This window comes from Salvia hispanica, chromosome 3 (genome assembly GCF_023119035.1).
Source record: "Salvia hispanica cultivar TCC Black 2014 chromosome 3, UniMelb_Shisp_WGS_1.0, whole genome shotgun sequence".
In the NCBI taxonomy this organism is placed as follows: Eukaryota; Viridiplantae; Streptophyta; class Magnoliopsida; order Lamiales; family Lamiaceae; genus Salvia; species Salvia hispanica.
The window spans coordinates 26,293,751-26,315,591 of record NC_062967.1 but is presented as its reverse complement, the minus strand read 5'-3'; the positions used below and the strand labels follow the sequence as shown (position 1 = coordinate 26,315,591).

The window sequence follows — 21,841 nt, the reverse complement described above, 5'->3', positions numbered from 1 at the left end:
TAAGAAAAAATTTGGTAGTATTGATTATAACTAATTAGTTATATTTAATAAAATCAATTAAAAGATTTGACAATCACAACACTGACCAATGATGGATATGGAGTATAATTTTTCAAGCAAAAAAAAATGGAACTTTTATCATCAAAGTCACTCATGCAGAAAAATTATATAAACATCAAAACTTTGCACCTCCTCTGGTAAGTTTTAAAGATCATGAATTTGACATGCAGATTTCAAAATTGGTTATTTGGTTATAAATACATATGGAGTTTGAAATGCTCCAATTGCTAAAATCTTCCATAAATTGTCTTCTTTTAACTATTAGGAATTGTCCTCTATAATGTTTTAGATAGTTCATATACTAAATATTCTTCAACCAAGTGGTTTAGATCATCATCAGAAAAGTGTGCTAAAATGGTAAACTTTCCTATGCCACACTAAAAAATGCTCGTGTGAAGTTTAGATTTTATCGACAAACTTGCACGAGGTACTGAACGTGCAGAGAAATAACATCAAATAGGAGAAGCCATACAATTAGTGATTCACGGTAAGAATAGACAATATATATCCATACAATTAGTTTATGTATAGGTTTAAAATATTCTAAAACCATAGCATGATCAAACCTCATACTTCAATGTAGGACCTAATTAACAGTAACAAACAAGGTAATATACTTGAGATTCACATTAGAAATATAAGAATTGGAAAGAATTTTGAAAAAGATAAAATTCAACATGCATAAGATAAAACCATATTGATGAAAATTGTTCTGTACATATAATCTCAAAAGTTTAACCTCGCACTGTAACAAAAAGAGCCCCAAGGAGAGAATTGTGATTTTGATAATGTTGGCCAAATGTGCAACTCTTTGTTTGTATCTGTAACAGATTTTTGTAGTGATAATTTTTATTCATAGTGTATTTTTGTTTTAAAATTATAAATACTTTATAATTATATACTATGCTTATAACGTACTGTCAACTATGACAATTATCAAAAGTCATGCATATCCAATAAAAATCTTACTAACACTATAGAATACTCCTTCCATCCCACATAATTTTACACACTTTGACCCGGCACTGGTTTTAAGAAATGTAATGGAAAGTGAGTTGAAATAGTTGGTGGGATGTGAGTCTTACTTTTAAAGTATTAATTTTATAATAAAATGTGAGTAGGAATGAGTTAGTGAAATATAGGGTCCACTATCAAAAATGGTAAAAGTGAAATGGGTAAAATTATGTGGGACGGTCCAAAATGAATACTGGGTAAAATTATGTGGGACGGAGGGAGTAATATTTTATAATTATCAGAAACCCAAAATATGATTAACTAAAATTCTGAACTACATCAAAAGTCCCCGACCTTTTCAGTTGTGACACTGCAGGTCCCTCAAGAAAAAAAAAAAAAAAAAAACCCAGATGTCCCTAACCTTAAAATTAATCAAGTATCATGTTTTTTGTCTAAAAGACCCTTCGGCCCTTAAAGGGCATTTTGGACAAAAGCTATCACATAATCTGCAAACCCTCCCCACACACACAGAGTGTGTTTGTTTGTTTACTAACTTTTTGAACACATTCAAATTTTTCACAACATCACTCACTTTTCCCTCACCCGCCTAAACACTCTCTGCAAACCCTCTTCTCTTGCATGAATGGCGCCAAAGCGGAAGCGCACTGGAACCTCCGACGCCTGAGCGTCCTCTTCGCGGAATTTTTCTTGTCGTAAAAAGAACCCTCACCAATATTTTACATGTTCCTAGACAGAGACAGAGTACAAATGTACAATCAAATTAATATAGTACTCCTACCCTCTATTAATATATCTTATATTCTCAAAGTTCTGTTTGTTTTTACTTCCTCCGTCCCAAGGAAGATGCAATTTTATTTTGTGTGAAGTGAAGAAAGTAAAGTAAGAGAGAGGGAATAAAGTAGAAAGAATGGTATTTCCATTTTTATCAATGAGTCATCTTGGTTGGGACAAACTAAAAAGGAAAATGAGTCATCTTTAGTGGGACGAAGGGAATAATTTATACTTCAGTATGTACTATCCAATAAGAAGAACTTAAAATTGCATAATTACAGTGGAAATTATGTACATTAAGTTCTGAAAAAAATTATGTAAATATAAAAAATAAACGCATCTTTATTCCGTTTGTTCAACATATGCTAAAGCCGCTAATTAAACGTTAGTGGATGTGGAAGGGTTAGGCTAAAAAGCTCGGTTTATAAAATACGAGGTGCAACTATGAACTTTACAACATTACCAGTACAAACTATCCGTGAAACATAATGAACAGAGTGAACTATATAAATGATACCTGATTTTTCACTTTCGCACGTAAATGGTACCTGATTTTAATTTTATATCGTTTTTGGTACCTATAAATCACATTTTTGGTACCTGATGCAATTTTCTTCCCAAATTGCCCTCTAAACAAATACATTTTCTCATTTATGTATAAAGGATATTTTAGGTATACACAAAATTAGTACCAAAAGTGATATCTTCTCTCATTCTACTCACTCTTTATATTATTGTTATTATTATTAATCAATATTAATATTACTATTTTGATGTTATAAACTAATAATTTATTTATTTTTAATAACATTGAAATATAATTAATTATAAGTATAGTTATAATTATATTTAATTATTATAAAAATATTATTGTTATAATATTAAAAACTAGAAGTAATTAATAAATAATTATAGTATAATTATATAAATTATGAATCATATAATATTATGTAATAATAATTGTGAATTGTATTCATAATGATATAAAGAGTTGAATATTTTTAGTTAGGACTTTCAATTTTAAAATGAGTATAAGTAATTTAATATATTTAATTATTTTAATTATTTTAAATATTTAATTTAATTAGACATTTTATTCCTGATTTATATTATGAATGCAATTGATGTATGTATTAAAAATTAAAAGGAAAGAAGAAAAAGAAGATAAAAGGAAAAAGAAAGAAGAAGAAATATAAACTAAGAAGAAAAAAAGAGAGAAGAAAGAAAGATAAAATACTAAAAAAGAAGAAGAAGAAGAAGAAGAAGAAGAAGAAGAAGAAGAAGAAGAAGAAGAAGAAACTAAAAAAAGAAATAAGAAATGAAGAAAAAATAATCACATATTTAGTACTATTTAATTGAAATTTCCAAAAATATCTTCCATAACAAAAAAATCACATGTTTGGTACCTGGAGTTATTTTTGTCACAAGGTACCAAAAACGATATAAAATAAAGATCAGGAACCATTTATGTGCGAAAGTGAAAGATCAAGTACCATTTACATAGTTCACTCTAATGAATATTGTGAAATCGATATATAACAAAAATGAAACTTTTTCTCTCGATAAGTTTAAGCCAAAAACTGCAAATTTTATTCAAAAAAATGATTCAATGTTAAAAAAATTCACTATCCAATAAACAAAAAATACATTAAGTTTTTATAGGGTGCAATGTTAAAAACTTTGATTTGACAAAAGTGACTAGATAAAGGCCTGCAGATGATGGCAGAGTAGGTCTGTAGTTTGAGTGTAATATGTCTGAAATGCCCTTGAAGGCATTTGGGTATTTTGGTCCGAAAATTGGCTACAAAAATATGATACGTGATTAATTTTAAGGTTAGGAACATTCGGGAATATATATTTTTTTTTTCTGAGGGACATATAATGTCACAACTGAAAAGATCTGGGACTTTTGATGTAGTTCACTCGATTCTAAAACAAATAAAATTGCATATATGGATATGTGAGGGGATAATTTATAAATGTAGGATATGATCACTTTCCAACTATTCTATTCGTAAAACAAATAAAATTGCATATATGGATATGTGAGGGGATAATTTATAAATGTAGGATATGATCACTTTCCAACTATTCTATTCGTAATATTTATTAGATTCTTATTGGTCCAAACTCAACTTTTGTGAACGGCGACATTATTCGTTCTCTGGGTATGATCAGAATATATGTTTTTTACTTTATCAAAAGTGAGTTTTGCTAGTACTAATGTCAACTCTTATCAAATTTTTATATTTATCCTTTTTAAAAATTATATACCATCCACTAAAATATAAAGTATATGTATAGTATATACCTCTCTAGATGTTTATAGAAATAGTTTCATTTTCAATAATGAATAAATTCTACCATCCTATTCATTGGGCATATTCACACACTTTATTCTCCCTCATATCATACATAGCCTCTTGAATATACATAGAGTCGTAGTAAATATGGGCTAATTTTAATCGCATGTAACCAAACAATTTTTGCATAATAATTTAAAAGAACGATTATAATTTAGATACCTTAATCTTTAAATTATGAATTTGTACTTATTTAACACCCCTACTAAATAAATCTGAAATTTTGCATGAACTAAAATGTGGTAAAAAATTACTAACTTTATGTTCGAGATCGATTGATATACGTACATAATATTTTGTTTTTAATAGAGAGAAAAAATGAGAACAAAGCATCAATACAAATAGAAAATGAAAAAAAAAATATTGGAAAAAATACATTAGTCTATGAGCAATATAATAATCTTATGTGTAATATTATATTATTTAATGAACAATTGCGTAATTACACTTGATTTGGGAATTGATCATTCATGTATCAAACTTTAGAGACAAAAATATTTCACAATCATTCAAAGCATATTTATACATTAAAGAATTACATTAGGAATAAGAAGTGAGATAGACAATTTTTGGTGGATAAAAGGCACATAAATTGGGTATTTGGGTCTCTCAACCGATAGAGTCCAAAAATTGGTATATTTGCAACTTTAGCCCAAACATCAAGTGCTCAGCCCATCAAGTTAATTTGTGTGAAGAAGATTTTAAACATCACAGAATGACATTATGATGCTTCTATGTAAATTGACAGCACCAAAAACTTAATTTCAGTCCAAGGTTGCACAAGCTGTGTTTGCATCTTGGTATTTAGTTAGTTCATTTGTAGCTACTTATCAAAACCCATTACAAGTTGATCACTTTTGAAGGTAGTTTACCTAAGTATGGAGATGTTAAAAAATGGTAAATGGAGTACCAACATTTAGGTAAGTTTCTACCCAAATTACTCCAATAATTTATGGTTACCTTTACGGGTTTACCAGTTACCAGAGCTCTTTCTCCATTTTGGAAAAGTGAATAGTTTTACCCAACACACACCATTTTTAAATAGCAGTAGTTGCCAAACTAACAATTTGGTGCCTCTATCAGCTGGCACAACTTGCTTTGTTGGCACATCACAAACATAAATATGTGAAGTCCCAAAAAAATTGATTCCTTATCCATGTTCAATACACCCATTAAAAATGAGTTGCAAAAAGTAACATGAACATATTACTGTACTTTTTAATGCCTTTTGTATAGCAAACACCCACAAGCAACCATGATGAGTTATGGCCTTTTTTCCATTTTTTTCAAGGGTAAAGAAGAGTTATTGTGAAAAACAAAAAAGGCAATTTATTTCATCATTGTCTTCAATCTTCTTCTCCACCATTTCTTCCTATTTCACTATTATTTCTTGAGGTCCCATTTCTGTTGCAGTCAAAGCTCTTTATTTGCATGGGATTCTTTTACTTCTGCAATATTTTAGTATCACATTTCAGTCAATTACCTAGTTGCCTTTTAGGCCTGTAATGATATCTACTACTACTACTACTACTACTACTACTACTACTATATGGAGTATTAAGAATTCAATAAATGGTGTTAGTATTATAATTTCTCTTGATAGTCAAAGCCATCATGTATAAATATGTGAATTAAAATGCTAATTGGCTTTTATTTGAGTATTTATTACCTGTGGTTCATTCACAATTGCCGCTGTTGGAGTATCTATTTGAATGATTCTACTACATTACACAAGTATGTCAATACTAGTAGTACATTTTATGAATGTTCGTGTATAGAATATAATATGATGATCACAAACAAATCAATTATGCTAAAACTAACAAACACAAATTTTAGAACTAGTTATATTTAATCTTGAGAACTCTTGGGTTCACGCGTAAATGTGATCAGACCAAGTTATAAACTTATAGATGTACCAAAACGACAACATACTCCATTATTGTATTCATTTTATATACTAGTATACTACTACTTTTTCTTTATTAATTGCAATTATGGGGTCAACCTTCTTTGATAGTTGATGATAATGACAATATTTCATTTTCTTCTGTCTCATATACTTCTTCTGACTTCACCAACTTCATGTGGACTTTCATCAATGACCAATTCTTCACGAATTCGACATGAATTACGACAATGGAGAAAAAAAAGTGTTAAATTTAGAAAATAGTATAGTACAATTAGCCATTTAGATTTTTGACCAAATCAAAACCATTTTTATTTGTTTCATTTGTAGTCATTTTTCAAGAATAAAAAAATTATGTACATGTGCATGTTAAAAAGATTTAAAAAACTTCAAAAATACTAGTAGTAGTAAAAGACAAAGGCTCCGGAGAATGGATTCTCCATTATTAGGTAGTTTTATTGACCTAAATGACTCCACGAAAAAGTATAACTGGTTTAATAGCAATTGAATTTATCAGTTTGCTCAACATTTTAATTATTTGAATTACTTGATGTTACGATTTGTCTTAAACTTGACATAAACAAAAAGAGACCCACCACAAAATAATGTCATTTATTTTGAAAAAACATAGTAGTACCAAAATTAACTTGGTCAAAATTCATGCAGATCCTCACCATAATCCAAATCCAAAGTATAAAAAAACGAATAATTTTACTAATTAACTGAATTTCAAATGATGCAAATAACTGAATTTTAAATAATGGCGGTTAGTTAAACTCTATTTATATGCACATAAATACAGATTAGGGTATCACAATAGTTTTATAATAATACTAATAAACTTAATTCAACTATATTTCAAAAACACAATACTTGAACAAACCATAGAAGACAATAAAAAATGAAAAAAATCAATTGTGTTTGAACCAATCATGCAAGTGGTTGGTAGTGACTCGATAATCACACAATTTATTTAGTCTCAAATTACTTTTGCCGTTTTGTAAAACAAATGTTGACTTTTAGCGCCAATTCCATCAATCTTCCAACAAGATAATAATCCATCATGATAATTTCTTTACTTGAAAAATCACAGCATTCTTGAAACAAAAATATCTTTTTATCAAATAATAATAATAATAATACTCCTTATTTTCAAATGCCAAATATTTATCCAATTTGACCCGCGTTTTCTAGTTAAAGACGTTTCTTCTTCATCACGCACTCTTCTTCTTCTTCTTCTTCCTCTCACCACCGTTGACGGCGGAGCCACCACAACCTCCTCCGCCATGGGAAACTGCAACGCGTGCATCCGAGCCCCCGAAGCCTCCCCCTCCACCCCCAAAGCCAACCGAAAAGCGCGCGAGCGCCACCCCAATCCCTACGCCCAATCCCCGTCTCCGGCGAGAGTCCTCAAGGACTTCATCCCGCGCGCCAAGATCTCCGACAAGTACGTCCTCGGCCGCGAGCTCGGCCGCGGCGAGTTCGGCGTGACCTACCTCTGCACGGACCGCGAGACGCGCGAGGCGCTCGCCTGCAAGTCCATCTCGAAGAAGAAGCTGCGCACCGCCGTCGACGTCGAGGACGTGCGCCGCGAGGTCGCCATCATGTCCAGCCTCCCCGACCACCTCAACGTGGTCAAGCTGCGCGCCACCTACGAGGACGCCGAGGCCGTGCACCTCGTCATGGAGCTCTGCGAGGGCGGGGAGCTCTTCGACCGGATCGTGGCGCGCGGCCACTACAGCGAGCGCGCCGCCGCCGCCGTGGCCAGGACGATCGCGGAGGTGGTCAGGATGTGCCACGAGCATGGGGTTATGCATCGCGATCTGAAGCCGGAGAACTTCCTATTCGCGAATAAGAAGGAGAATTCGGCTCTCAAGGCTATTGATTTCGGATTGTCTGTGTTTTTCAAGCCTGGTGAGAGAAATGAGAAATCTCTTCCTCTTCTTCTGTAGAATTAGGTTTTTAATTCGCTGTTTTCATTTCCCCCCTTTCAATTTGGGGGTTTTGGTGTTCTTCTCTCCAGTGAGCTACAATTCGATTGTTTCAGTGATTTTTGAATTCTCTTTTTTTTTCCCACTCAATTCCTATCGATTTCTGGTAATTTATTATGCTGTTTGATGATTGAATGGTTTATCTGCAATCTAACAAAAATTAAAACTGAATTCGACGAAAGCTTCTTCTCTACTAATACTATAAGCTCATGATCACTTTCTTTAATGAAGAAATGAATTTGAATCAGGTGAGAAGTTCTCTGAGATTGTGGGAAGTCCATACTACATGGCACCGGAGGTGCTGAAGAGGAATTATGGGCCCGAAGTCGATATCTGGAGTGCTGGTGTGATTCTTTACATTTTGTTATGTGGAGTTCCTCCTTTCTGGGCAGGTGGTACCTCTTCTTCCTCTGCTCCTTCTTCAGTTGATTTAACCCGGTTTTGCTTACACGAAAACTGTGCTTTTTAGAAACCGAGCAAGGTGTTGCACTGTCAATCTTGAGAGGAGTGATTGATTTCAAGAGGGAACCATGGCCTCAAGTTTCTGAGAGTGCGAAGAGTCTTGTTAGACAGATGTTGAATCCGGACCCGAAAAAGCGGCTGACAGCCCAGCAAGTTCTTGGTAAGTGTCGAATCGATTACTGTTTGAAAATGATGATGTTTCAGGCTGAGGGAGGAAAAGATGCATTTAGCGTGCAAAACTGTGAACTTTCTATAAAGATTTAGGATGTGAAAAGCAAGTGTTAAAGGAGCAATAATAATAAAGAAAAGAGAAGTGTTTACAGATGATAGTCTGCTTAGCATGTACAGCCTGTATGGTGATCATGGTGTTTTTGGATGAACTTTGCTGATTTTATTGATTGCAGCAATGGAATCGTCTCAGTTGTCCGATAGCTGATATGGTTAGAGCTGTTGGGCGAAATTTTTTGAAATCAGATCAAAAGTGAAAAGCCCTATTTTCAGCTCTAAAATGTTCAATTTTTCTATTGTTTTGATAGCGTGACCATCCTAATCCAGATATAAGAATTCAAGATTAGACCACTAGATAATTTATTCATCATATCCAGTGTATTAGATTAAATAATTGGGAACATTAGTACTTCTTCACTGAAACTTGTTGGAAGATTAAGGAACTGGCCTCTGGATAATCTGAAATTCCAGTTTAGTGGTAACTTGGGTTCTATTTTTCGTAACTAGTTTCGTGTTCACTGGGCACTGCTGAGCTGTACCAGAGTCTACTGAGTTGCCCTATAAACTATAGTTAACCTGGAGTATGAAATGGAGACGAGAGAGTATACTAGACGTGATCTTTTTGCTGCATTTGGCTCATGTGACGGCTCTGACCCATACTTCTTTCCTTTATTGTCTTTGTTAGATCACCCGTGGATACAGAACGCCAAGAAAGCTTCGAATGTTCCACTTGGTGACGTTGTAAGGGCAAGGCTCAAGCAGTTCTCTGTCATGAATCGGTTCAAGAAGAGAGCATTGAGGGTAAGTATAGCATACTCATAAATTTGTGGTCAATTTGAGTTGGTAAATGAATAGAACTGGTATACATAGAAACGGTCTCGATGTATAGACGAGAGGTCATGACTATATCTTAAAAGTTAATTTTTTTCATATAACTCAATAGGTGATAGCAGAGCATTTATCCGTTGAGGAGATGGAAGTAATCAGAGACATGTTCGCTTTGATGGATACCGACGACGACGGGAAGGTTACATTCGATGAGCTAAAAACTGGTTTAAGAAAAGTTGGTTCTCAGCTGGCTGAGGCTGAGATGAAGTTGCTGATGGATGTGGTAATAATCATGCTCTTGTTATGCAGTTTTACAATGTATAACTTGTTAGTTAGCAAGGCCTAACAGAATGATACATATAGGCTGATGTGGATGGAAACGGAGTATTGGACTACGGGGAGTTCGTTGCAGTCACCATCCACTTACAGAGGATGGAGAACGACGAACACATCCGCAGAGCATTCATGTTCTTTGACAAAGACGGGAGCGGTTACATAGAACTAGACGAACTACGAGAAGCATTGGCCGATGAATCAGGAGAGACCGATGCTGAGGTGCTCAATGACATCATGCGAGAAGTCGACACTGACAAGGTGATACAGAATACATAAGCATGTGTTGGATTACTTTTGATGAATCTAAGCTGAGCAATCGACGATCTTATTTCAGGACGGCCGAATCAGCTATGACGAGTTTGTTGCAATGATGAAGACGGGAACGGACTGGAGAAAGGCGTCACGACAATATTCAAGAGAACGGTTCAAGAGCTTAAGCGTCAACCTGATGAAAGATGGGTCTCTGCTGCTGCAGGATGGCTTCTCTGGCCAAACTGCTGTAGTTTAAAAGGTTTTCATCACCATCAACTATCACACTAAGCCTCCGTATTTCACGTCATCTTAACTTGAAGCGAAGCGATCCCGTCTTGCTCGAATCAAACACCCTGAAAACACAAAGCTTCTCAAGTGGAGGAGCTTCATCCTTCAGGTAGGATATGTAATCTATATAGATATATATATGTTTGTGTTTTCGCATTTTTATCATGTTTGTTGTATATATAGTGTGCCCTTTTTTTTAACACCATAGTTTATTTTTGTTGATTGGAAATGTTATAGATGCATGATTTTTTGTGGATATCACACAAGAAAGAATTTCAGGGAATTTGTGGAAGTGAGATCAAGTTATTTTTACTGTCATTAATTTATTATTTTGTTTATGTTTAGTGCTAGTAATTAGGAGTATTAATTATTAGTTGTTGGCCCACACCGAAATTATAACATGTTAGGAGTTAAGACAATATGCACTCTTTACTATGCACATCTTGAAAGTTGAAACCTTGCAATCTCCTATCATAAGTATTTAATTATTTTCCTCCGAAATGTACAATAGTGTTACTCTGTGAATCATTACACGCCTATATTTTTACATCAAATTTATTTTTTAACTTTTTATATAATACTGTAGTATTTAAATTTTATGCAAAAATTCCTTTTAATTATTAAACCATCTAAAAATATGGAGTATTTTTGAATAAATTTTAGAAAATATAACCTCTATCTAGAGTCACACTTCATTTTTACCATATATAGTAAGTAGGTCTCACGTTCCACTAACTCAATTCACTCACATTTTATTATAAAACCAATATAAAAAAATGGGTCTCACATTCCACTAACTTTTTCAACCAACTTTTCTTTACATTTCTTAAAACCCGTGCCTGGTCAAAGTGTGACTCCTAATCGAGGACGGAGGGAGTACGTTTAATTTCAAAAACTACCTAAAAGATCAAAACAGGCAAATGATTACGTTGAGAAAGACAACACAGAGGCCCGTCTAGCTCAGTTGGTAGAGCGCAAGGCTCTTAACCTTGTGGTCGTGGGTTCGAGCCCCACGGTGGGCGCTAGTACTTTTTTTTACTTTCTCCAGAATTCAAACTCAATTTTCCTTGTTTTATTAATGTCAAACACACCCTTGCATCATTAATTTTATTTGCTTTTTGATATTTGACATTGGACTTTTTTAATCATTAATTACTCGCAAATAATAGAGTAGTCACCTATTTGCGTCGTTATCAAAAATAGGAAATGCATAATTATATCCTTCAAAGTTTTTATTAATTATCATACAAATATTAAAAATGCATTTTTTTTGTGAGTATAATATGTCATAAATGCACGTATTAATGAAGCATCCTTGAACAACTATAGCACATTAGCACCTATCATAGCTCATAAGTTGATATACTATTCAATACAAAACTTTGAAAAGTATATATATATATATATATATATATATATATATATCAAATAGGAGGAATTGGTGCTTTTTTTATGGCTATTATGCTTCCAACCATCTGAAAATAATGAGTAATAATAGGGTTGCGATAGGTATGCTATGTGTTAATTATACAAGTATTTATGCCGGTATATGCAATATAAGTAGTGAATGTTTTCATATTTCTTTTGGAAATTCGTTACACATGAAATATATTAAGACATGTCTACGAGCCCCCAAAGACCAAATTTTAGGGGTCCCAAAAATTTTAAACTACATTAGAAATATCTAAATCTTTATTTTCCCTTAAAAAGGGCCTTTTTCACATACTATATGATTTACATATTATTTATTGCTTCGACATGTAGAGAATGTGAATTTTTGCTTCAAAGATATTTTTTCCAAATTCCATCTGATTCTGATACGTATATAAATAGTTTATTTTAATGTATATATATGTTATTTAGGCCCCTCTTGTGATCAACAACGATTACCCAATATACGGTTTTTAAAATACGTAATGTACTCTATTTTTTCTTATATTCGACACCACCTTGTTTAAAGTAACATGATGTAATAGTTGATGTTGTATACACCTAAAATAAAAAAATAATAAGGTGAATACTGGTTAGGAGAGGAAACATTTGTAAATTGGAACAAAGCTAACCCTTCTCTAATCAAACTATTAATTTTGCTAATTTGAGATTAATAACTCATGACTATTAGCAAATAGCAAGTCAAATATAAACAATCAGCCATATTCATGCATACCTAACCTACCTAAATACAAAGAACTTCAATCGATCTAGCTAGCAATAAAGTAATGCATTTCGATTAGGAAATATGTATATTTAAGTTCATGCATTTCAATTTTATAAGGGCGAATTGCTTCTAAAGTCATGGACTTTTAAAATTGTTTGGTTTTTCCCGTAAATTTTAAATGTTGTATGAAAAGTCATGAATTTATCAAAATGTGTAAATATCCCATCCGGCCGATCGGATAGATTTTCGACACAAACTTATCCTACGCGATGCGCCGAAGGCATGGCTTGACAAAACTCCACTAATTCTAATTGTTTCTCTTCTATCTTTGCATTCTCTGGCCATGTACTTAATACAAACATACAACTAGCACAAATGAAACATACATATTGAATTCCACAAATCGACTTCAACATACAAATCGACATTAAACATACGAATCGAATTCCATAAATTGAATTCAGCATAAAAGAAACATTAATTCCATAATTCGAATTGAACCCTAAATTTGTCATTTGCTAAGTCACGCCTCCGGCACGCCACATGGGATAAGTTTGTGTCGGAAATCTATCAGGTCCGGTCGGATGAGAAATTTACACAGTCCGGTAAAGTTCATGACTTTTCATGCAACATTAAAGTTCATGAGAAAAACCAAACTATTTTGAAAGTTCATGACTTTACAGACAAATTGTTTTTTCTATAAATGGTTTCATAACTACTCCATCCGTCCCTTAAATTTTGTCTCAGTTTGATCGGACACAGATTTTAAGAAATGTAATAGAAAGTAGTTGAAAAAGTTAGTAGCTAGTGTGTCCTATTTTTAAAGTATTAGTTTTATAATAAAATGTGAGTGAGAATAAGTTAGTGGATTGTGAGGTCCATTATAAAAAATGGTAAAAAGTGAAATGTGACAAAATTTATGGGACAGACGGAAATAGAAAAATGTGACAAATTTTCAGGGACTGAGAGAGTACTATTTATATAAAATCTAGATTATTGTGTAAAATTAGGTACTTGCACAAAATGCATTTTTAATCCATGTTCTAATCATGTGTGGTTGTAAGTTGTGACGGTGGTTTATATACAGTGAACTTAAATTTGGAGTCGTTCATATAGCCACAAAAATAGGAGTACATAACTAATTGTGTAAAAATAAGTAAATAACCCTATATAAAACGTGATATAGCCTTGATCATTTATAAAATCATCATAATGGTTTTGGCTCATATGACAATGAAAAAAAAATAGTTTGATACTATCAAAAACATTAATACAAAATGGCTTTCTTTGCAAATAAAATTCAACTACGATGTGGATACATTTTCAATAATATACAGAAAAAGTGAAATGAAAACAAAAAATATAATCCCTCTCACTAAAAAATATAAATGGTGAGCACGTATGCCTATCGTTTATCTATCTGGAATTGGATTAGGTCCCGTCTCTTATTTCTTCTTTAAATAAACAAATAGATACAAAATTGTAATCAAAATATGGGTTTCCACGCATATTATCTTGCAACTTTTTTCTTTATAGCAAAATATACACACAAAAAATGAGACATAAGATCATTAAACAGATGTAGTACTAGTTTTCAATGTATTTGAATTTAATCATGACTTGATCTTACTCGTAATCACTATAGGCCGTCCCAATAAGATAATATCGTATTTCCTTATATGAAAAATGTAATAATGATAATAGCGCTTATTAAATAATAAGAATAATAATAATGAAGACGCTATAATTAAGCCTATAACACCTAACAAAAGGAGAAGAAAATAACTGATTAATTTAATGCTATCAAGTTTCAACAAATAAATAATAAGTTGAATTTGTGATACGTTTCCATGAAAATGTCATAAATAACGAGTTGTGGTAAGTCACTATAGTCACAAACACGTGGTGCAGCGCAATGACATTGATATTTTCGAACCCAATGTTGAAAATTAGAAAACTCTTGATTTGTGTGAGATGGCTAGGGTTCACTTTATAAATGTAGTTGTAATACATATTAATCGAGTACCCAAAATTCAAGATAATTTTTAAATTACATATATACTCCATTTGTCAAAATAAGATCACCAACTTTCTGTTTAGTTTATCATAATCAAAATAACCAATTATTAAACATTAAATATACTTCATTTATCTCTATTTTATTTTTTTATTCACTTAACACACAAAAATAATACTGATAAAATTCTATATATGCTGCCCAAAAAAAGAGATCATCTACCTTGAGACAAAGTGAATATGTATATTCTCTCGCTTTTGATATTGCACATCAGACTATTAGCTCAGTACTTTGCGTATTTGTGCATGGGCTGCAGGAATTCTCCGCCACATGAATAATTTAATGTGCTAATCAGCATCTGACTCGGATACGTGGATATTCAAGACACATTAACAATTGTACGCTTGCGTTATAGTTTGAAATTGAAGTTATAGATTAGACGACGCGTATGTGATCTAACGTAGGTTAAATTTTAGATTCACTCCAACATTTGAAAAGCTATCTTTTATTTGTATAAAAGTTCAACAATAATTAAATTTATATTAGTATATAAATTGCAATTTAATCGGGGGAATCATCATAAGCAATAAAATGTTAATTAGAATACATAAAATTTATATTAGTATATAAGTCAAACACATGGCTTTATCAAATTCCCTACTAATTTCAACAACTTCTTGGTCTACAAACAAACCAAACCAAACAAATCAAACTACTTCAAAGTTCAAACTATTTTTACTCTTTGAAGTGCCAAGTTTCTGAGGAAAAGATAAAATGATAATAGACATGCACACCACACTCCAAACACATGGTTCCCATAAATCAGGCATCCCTTTCCAGCAGAAAAAATGGACCACCTTAAAATATTGGTATGAAAAACTATGAAGAGAGAGAAAGAGTGGGACAGAAGTGAAGAAGTCTATGTTTCAGGGTGCAAGATTATTTTAAAAATACATAAGCTATGACTGATTTCTTCTGCTGTAGAAAACTCAGAAACGATGGTTCTATTTCTATGCTGCAAATTGCAATTTTAAATTTACAGTAACAGTACACACACAGTGAGATCCACAAAGAATCCGAATTATTTATGTTATTACCCTATTAATTGCTGCTCTACTAAAATTTATGCAATCTAGGAGTAGTATTTTATGGAATTATTCCAAGAAATGGAAAATGAAAATTAAAAAAGCAGAGGAAATTAACGAGTTGGGTTCAGACTACAGAGCCCCATGTGCAGTTTTGTGTGCTGCTGCTCATAAATTCAATAAAGATTCAATCATTATCCCTAAATCCATCAATTTATCCCTAAATCCATCTTTCACCTTAAATAATAAAAAAAATATATCGAAAGCTTTCACCTTTATGTTATGAATAATGTACAAATGTTGATGTTTGATGGTTTAAATACCTAAAAGCTAACCCACCAAAATAAGGAAAGTGAAAAAGATTTTTTTTTTTTCATTTTTAAAAGAAAAGCCTGTTCTTTAACATATAAATAATGGGAAATGCAAAATAAAAGAGACAAAGGTTTTGCTCTACTGTAACTGATAACAGCGGTTTCAAAGATTTGGTGTTGGTCGGTGAGCCTCATTGTTTCTCTTGAAATCTTGTTTTCTTATTCTGCTCCAGTTTGAGTTGTTTTTTCTCCATCTTGGCTGCTTCACAACTTCCAACAAATTTGCCTGCTTCAACAGACCTCTTGTTCATGGTGGTCCTTGGATAGTTATTGATTTGTAAGAGGGCTTTTGGTTAAAGAAGAAAGTTTTCAGATTTTCAAGATGGGAGAGAAGCCTGAAGCTCTTGATGCTGTGTTGAAGGAAACTGTTGATTTGGTAATGGATCTGATAGCTGCAATTCAAGATTTTGGTGATTGTAGAGTGTGCTAGCTTCTTTAGTTTCAAGCTGTAGCTAATGTTTTCTCTGTGTGTGTGTTTTTGCAGGAAAACATACCCATTGAGGAAGTGTTTGAGAATCTAAGATGCACCAAAGCAGGTCTCACAACCAAGGCTGCTGAGGAAAGATTGGTCATTTTTGGACACAACAAGCTTGAGGAGAAGAAGGTTTTTGAATGCTCACAGCAACTTTTGATCTTTGTTTCGTTCCTTTCAATTCTGATTTTGTTAAAAGATTCTTTTTTTCGTTTTCTACTTTTATCTGCTTTGTGTATTTATTTCTTGTGAAGTAATGTGGTTCACGAGCTCTTCTGGGTCTTAATTGAGCTTTTAACCTCTTTCTTTGCCTCCATTTTTCAACCTGTCTAAATTTGAGATGGTTCAGCTCCAAATGAGATATTGTTCAATGTTCAAAGTTTAAATCTTGACTGCTGGTGGTTCTCTCTCTTCATTGAATCAATGATTTGTTTTTGCTTCTGTCATTATCTAACTTTCATATTGTCCCAGGAAAGCAAATTCCTCAAGTTTTTGGGGTTTATGTGGAACCCTCTCTCATGGGTTATGGAAGCTGCTGCTATCATGGCCATTGCTCTTGCAAACGGAGGGGTTCGGACTCGATGTCTAGCTAGTTCCTCTCTTCCTTTTCGTGTTTTGGAGAGAAATATTGATTCTTGGTGTATTTTGGCAGGGGAAGCCTCCGGACTGGCAGGATTTTGTGGGTATCATCACTTTGCTTGTGATAAACTCAACAATCAGTTTTCTTGAGGAGAACAATGCTGGAAATGCAGCAGCTGCTCTCATGGCCCGTCTTGCTCCAAAAGCCAAGGTCTGTTACTATCTTATTTTGGAATGTTCTGATGCGTAGTTGTGTGATTTTCGAGGTCATCTGATTGATGGTGGTTGTGAAGGTTCTGAGAGATGAAAGATGGAGTGAGGAGGAGGCATCCATATTAGTGCCTGGTGATATCATTAGCATTAAACTGGGAGATATCGTTCCTGCTGATGCTCGTTTGCTTGACGGTGATCCACTGAAAATTGACCAAGTGTGTGCCCTCTCTTTTTGTGCGTTCAGCATTCATACTAACATAGTCTTTTGCTCTTTAACTGGATTAATGATGTGCTTGTGCAGTCTGCTTTGACGGGCGAATCCCTTCCTGTGACAAAGGGGCCAGGGGATGGCGTCTACTCTGGATCCACCTGCAAACAGGGAGAGATTGAGGCTATTGTTATTGCCACTGGAGTTCACACCTTTTTTGGGAAGGCAGCACACCTTGTTGATTCTACTAATCAAGTCGGGCACTTCCAGAAGGCGAGTTTCTTTAGTAGCCGATAGTCATTCCGGATCCCCCCAACGTATTTTTTGGAAAATATGAATTTCTCAATTCTTTTTGTGCTCTCAGGTTTTAACTGCTATTGGAAACTTTTGCATATGCTCTATTGCGGTGGGGATGATTATAGAGATCATTGTCATGTACCCTATTCAACATAGGAAATATCGCCCCGGGATTGACAATCTTCTGGTACTGCTCATTGGAGGAATTCCAATTGCCATGCCGACTGTTCTTTCAGTTACAATGGCCATTGGTTCTCATCGTTTGGCTCAGCAGGTCCGCGTTATTCTTATCATAATGTTGATTAAATTCTTCTCTAGTGATTTCAGTATGTAACGAGATGTTTGTCCGTGCAGGGAGCTATCACAAAGAGAATGACTGCTATAGAGGAGATGGCAGGTATGGATGTTCTTTGCAGCGATAAGACCGGGACTCTGACTCTGAATAAGCTTACCGTTGACAAGAATCTTATTGAGGTCAGTGATTCTTCTCCCTTCTCTCATGATTATGCCTTCATTACCTTATGTTAAAAAGATTGAAACTTTGGTCCTCTGTCAATTCTGTGCATAGGTTTTCACCAAAGGTGTTGATTCAGATATGGTTGTTCTAATGGCTGCTCGAGCATCTCGAACAGAAAATCAAGATGCGATAGATGCAGCTATAGTTGGAATGTTGGCTGACCCGAAAGAGGTATTTTTACTCTTTGTCATGTCCTGTAATGAAAAACACTGGTTTCGATGTTGCTGCAAGCTACTTAAACTATGTAATGAACAGGCTCGTGCTGGAATTCGAGAGGTACACTTCCTTCCTTTTAATCCCACTGACAAACGGACAGCATTGACTTACATAGACGGTGAAGGAAAATGGCACAGGGTCAGTAAAGGTGCACCGGAGCAGGTACAATCCTTAGTCTTATTAATCTGGTTTTTTGTTTTCGTTTGATGGGAATGCTAATTTCCGCCATTCCTCCAGATTCTACACCTTGCACACAACAAGTCAGAAATAGAGAGAAGGGTTCATACTGTGATTGACAAGTTTGCTGAACGAGGTTTAAGATCGCTTGCAGTGGCATACCAGGTATGCATTTGCATCATTCCGTGTAATCTGTACACATTGAACTACGATGCTTTACTGTAGCTTGAGGTGCAACCTATGCTTGTTCTTGCAGGAAGTTCCTGAAGGATCCAAAGAGAGTCCTGGAGGCCCGTGGCAGTTCGTTGGTCTCATGCCTCTTTTTGATCCACCCAGGCACGACAGTGCGGAAACTATAAGACGGGCTTTAAATCTTGGAGTGAATGTTAAAATGATAACAGGTAAATTTCTTATTGCAACTTTATAGAAACATAAAGACTTGTTTTTTATTTGTTAAAATAGAGTTTTATTTACAATGCTGAGGATCCAATGAAAATATTATCATCACGTCGTGCTTTTTTCGACACGTTTTCTTGAATTATAATGGCTTGATGGTATGTTTTGATAGGGGATCAGCTTGCTATCGGAAAGGAAACAGGACGGAGATTGGGGATGGGAACCAACATGTATCCTTCGTCGGCTTTGCTGGGACAGAACAAAGACGAATCAATTGCTTCTCTACCTATCGATGAGCTCATAGAGAAAGCCGATGGTTTTGCTGGTGTCTTCCCTGGTAAATTTTTTGATCATTCATCATATTAAACAACGTATACCCAAATCTCGTTTACTCACTTACCAGTTTTGTATGTTGGCCAGAGCACAAATATGAAATAGTGAAGCGACTACAAGCGAGGAAGCATATTTGTGGAATGACTGGTGATGGAGTAAACGACGCTCCTGCTTTGAAGAAGGCCGATATTGGAATTGCTGTTGCTGATGCGACTGATGCAGCTCGCAGTGCTTCTGATATTGTACTTACAGAACCCGGCCTCAGTGTCATTATTAGTGCTGTTTTAACTAGTCGTTCGATCTTCCAAAGGATGAAAAATTACACGGTACTCCCTACCCTCGATGTTCTGTCATTTGAGTTCAAAGTCATGACTTAAGGAGCAAAAAAACCATTTCTGTGTTTTGTGGCCTATTCTAACCTATTTCACATTCCCGCCCTTCTCGCAGATTTATGCTGTTTCTATAACAATCCGTATTGTGGTACGTTATATATGCTCCATTCTTCTTTGGTCAGTTCCTTCGACTATTTTGTTTCATCTTAAACGTATCTCTGATGTCTTCCTCCATTTTTTTGCTCTTCTTTGTCGTTGTGCACCAGCTCGGTTTCATGTTGTTAGCCCTGATTTGGGAATTTGACTTTCCTCCATTCATGGTGCTTATCATTGCAATACTCAATGATGGTTTGCTCTTCCCTCTCTCTTTCTCTCTACACACATATTTTTAGTGCTTCTCTTGACACTTCTGGTGCAATGCTTACTGTGAAGGTACCATCATGACCATATCGAAAGATCGAGTGAAGCCATCGCCTCTTCCAGACAGCTGGAAGCTTTCCGAGATTTTCGCAACTGGAGTCATTCTAGGTGGTTACTTGGCAATGATGACTGTGATATTCTTTTGGGCAGCATACAAAACAGATTTCTTCCCGGTACGTTGATCTTGCCTGTTTAGGTTTTGTGAGGCTATTCTCCGAGCTTATTCTTTACAGCCGGACATGTAACAACCCTTACTCGATTTCAAATTAATATCCGGGAACATCTTACCAAAAAATTTTAGTTTCGAAAATCATTTCGATTCTTTATAATTCATGTATCATTTCAAATAATTTCAATAATAGTATTTTTCACTATTTTCGATATCAAATTAGCAAATTTCGTCTGGGGTCGTTTTTGGGATGATACGATTGACAGGCATCCATTTCATAATTTTAAGGCCTATATATATCTTGCTCTTGCTGAACATAGTTTTTTTTCTGATCTTGATTGCCAGAGAGTATTTGGAGTGTCGACCCTCGAAAAGACAGCAACTGACGACTTCCAAAAGCTCGCTTCAGCAATATACCTTCAAGTGAGCACTATCAGCCAGGCTCTGATATTCGTTACAAGATCCCGAAACTGGTCGTATGTTGAGCGTCCCGGTTTGTTGCTCGTGGCAGCGTTTGTGGTTGCACAGCTGGTTAGCATAACTCTTTTACCTCCAGTTCAATTTCTTAAAAAATGCCTTGATATCCGTACTTGACTAAAACAGGTTGCCACTTTGATCGCGGTATATGCAAACTGGAGCTTTGCAGCAATTGAAGGGATTGGGTGGGGCTGGGCAGGGGTGATCTGGCTCTACAACATCATCTTCTACATCCCGCTCGATATCATCAAATTCTTGATCCGTTACGCCCTCAGTGGAAGGGCCTGGGATCTTGTTCTTGAGCAAAGGGTGAGTTATTCTGCTTTTCTTGATTGATTTCTAACTTTCTTTCTAATGAGGTTTTATGTGTTGCAGATTGCTTTCACCAGGAAGAAGGATTTCGGGAAAGAGCAACGCGAGCTGAAATGGGCGCATGCGCAGAGGACTCTCCACGGCCTACAAGTACCCGACACCAAATTGTTCAGTGAAACGAACAACTTCTCCGAACTCAATCAGTTGGCCGAGGAAGCAAAGAGGAGAGCTGAGATTGCTAGGTAATTATACTCTACATCTTTATGCTAAAAAATGGCGTTGTCGACAAAGTTGACGTGTGATGGAACATCGTGTGCAGGTTAAGGGAGCTGCATACGCTGAAGGGTCACGTGGAGTCCGTGGTGAGGCTGAAGGGTCTCGACATAGATACGATTCAGCAGTCGTACACGGTATAAGCAGATTGAGGATGGGTGCAATTGAAGTAGATATTTGATTTGAGGTGAGGCTTGCAGCTGCATCCAAGCAAAAGTGTTTAGTATTTAAGATATACTAATGTTAGAAGTGAATGTTCATATAAACATGGAAGAGTTTTAGTTTTTTGTGCTTCTGTTTCTGAGGCAGTGGTAAAAAGTAAAAACCTTCAATATTGCTGTCCGTGTAAATTAACT

The 21,841-nt window shown here is 34.8% G+C and overlaps 2 protein-coding genes and 1 non-coding gene across 3 annotated transcripts; all 3 read left to right on the top strand.

Annotated features, from left to right (window-relative positions):
• The first annotated feature begins 7,265 nt into the window (after positions 1 to 7,265).
• LOC125210902 (calcium-dependent protein kinase 10-like) lies at positions 7,266 to 10,781 on the top strand. Its single transcript, XM_048110532.1, has 7 exons — positions 7,266 to 7,992; positions 8,318 to 8,461; positions 8,539 to 8,691; positions 9,445 to 9,560; positions 9,703 to 9,870; positions 9,951 to 10,181; positions 10,258 to 10,781. Exons 1-7 carry the CDS (start codon positions 7,365 to 7,367, stop codon positions 10,429 to 10,431), a joined length of 1,614 nt encoding a protein of 537 aa, XP_047966489.1. The 5' UTR covers positions 7,266 to 7,364; the 3' UTR covers positions 10,432 to 10,781.
• Positions 10,782 to 11,412: 631 nt separating this feature from the next.
• On the top strand, positions 11,413 to 11,485 carry TRNAK-CUU. Its single transcript has one exon. It is a non-coding gene; the product is annotated as a tRNA-Lys (tRNA).
• Positions 11,486 to 16,186: 4,701 nt separating this feature from the next.
• LOC125210899 (plasma membrane ATPase 3) lies at positions 16,187 to 21,821 on the top strand. Its single transcript, XM_048110530.1, has 21 exons — positions 16,187 to 16,470; positions 16,579 to 16,698; positions 17,038 to 17,136; positions 17,219 to 17,356; positions 17,439 to 17,573; positions 17,660 to 17,839; positions 17,931 to 18,137; positions 18,218 to 18,337; positions 18,432 to 18,551; positions 18,636 to 18,758; positions 18,834 to 18,938; positions 19,030 to 19,174; positions 19,342 to 19,506; positions 19,590 to 19,828; positions 19,950 to 19,982; positions 20,101 to 20,182; positions 20,267 to 20,427; positions 20,769 to 20,954; positions 21,027 to 21,209; positions 21,276 to 21,454; positions 21,532 to 21,821. The coding sequence occupies exons 1-21, from the start codon at positions 16,417 to 16,419 to the stop codon at positions 21,626 to 21,628; spliced, it is 2,871 nt and encodes a 956-aa protein (XP_047966487.1). The 5' UTR covers positions 16,187 to 16,416; the 3' UTR covers positions 21,629 to 21,821.
• Positions 21,822 to 21,841: the final 20 nt, after the last annotated feature.

Bases quoted from the DNA above. Each gene is read 5' to 3' on its own strand.
- LOC125210899 (XM_048110530.1), top strand. From the start codon at position 16,417: ATGGGAGAGAAGCCTGAAGCTCTTGATGCTGTGTTGAAGGAAACTGTT. The intron at 16,471-16,578 runs GTAATGGATCTG...GTGTTTTTGCAG, and splicing joins TGAAGGAAACTGTTGATTTG to GAAAACATACCCATTGAGGA. The intron at 21,210-21,275 runs GTGAGTTATTCT...TATGTGTTGCAG, and splicing joins ATCTTGTTCTTGAGCAAAGG to ATTGCTTTCACCAGGAAGAA.
- LOC125210902 (XM_048110532.1), top strand. From the start codon at position 7,365: ATGGGAAACTGCAACGCGTGCATCCGAGCCCCCGAAGCCTCCCCCTCC. The intron at 9,561-9,702 runs GTAAGTATAGCA...ATAACTCAATAG, and splicing joins TCAAGAAGAGAGCATTGAGG to GTGATAGCAGAGCATTTATC. The intron at 10,182-10,257 runs GTGATACAGAAT...ATCTTATTTCAG, and splicing joins GAGAAGTCGACACTGACAAG to GACGGCCGAATCAGCTATGA.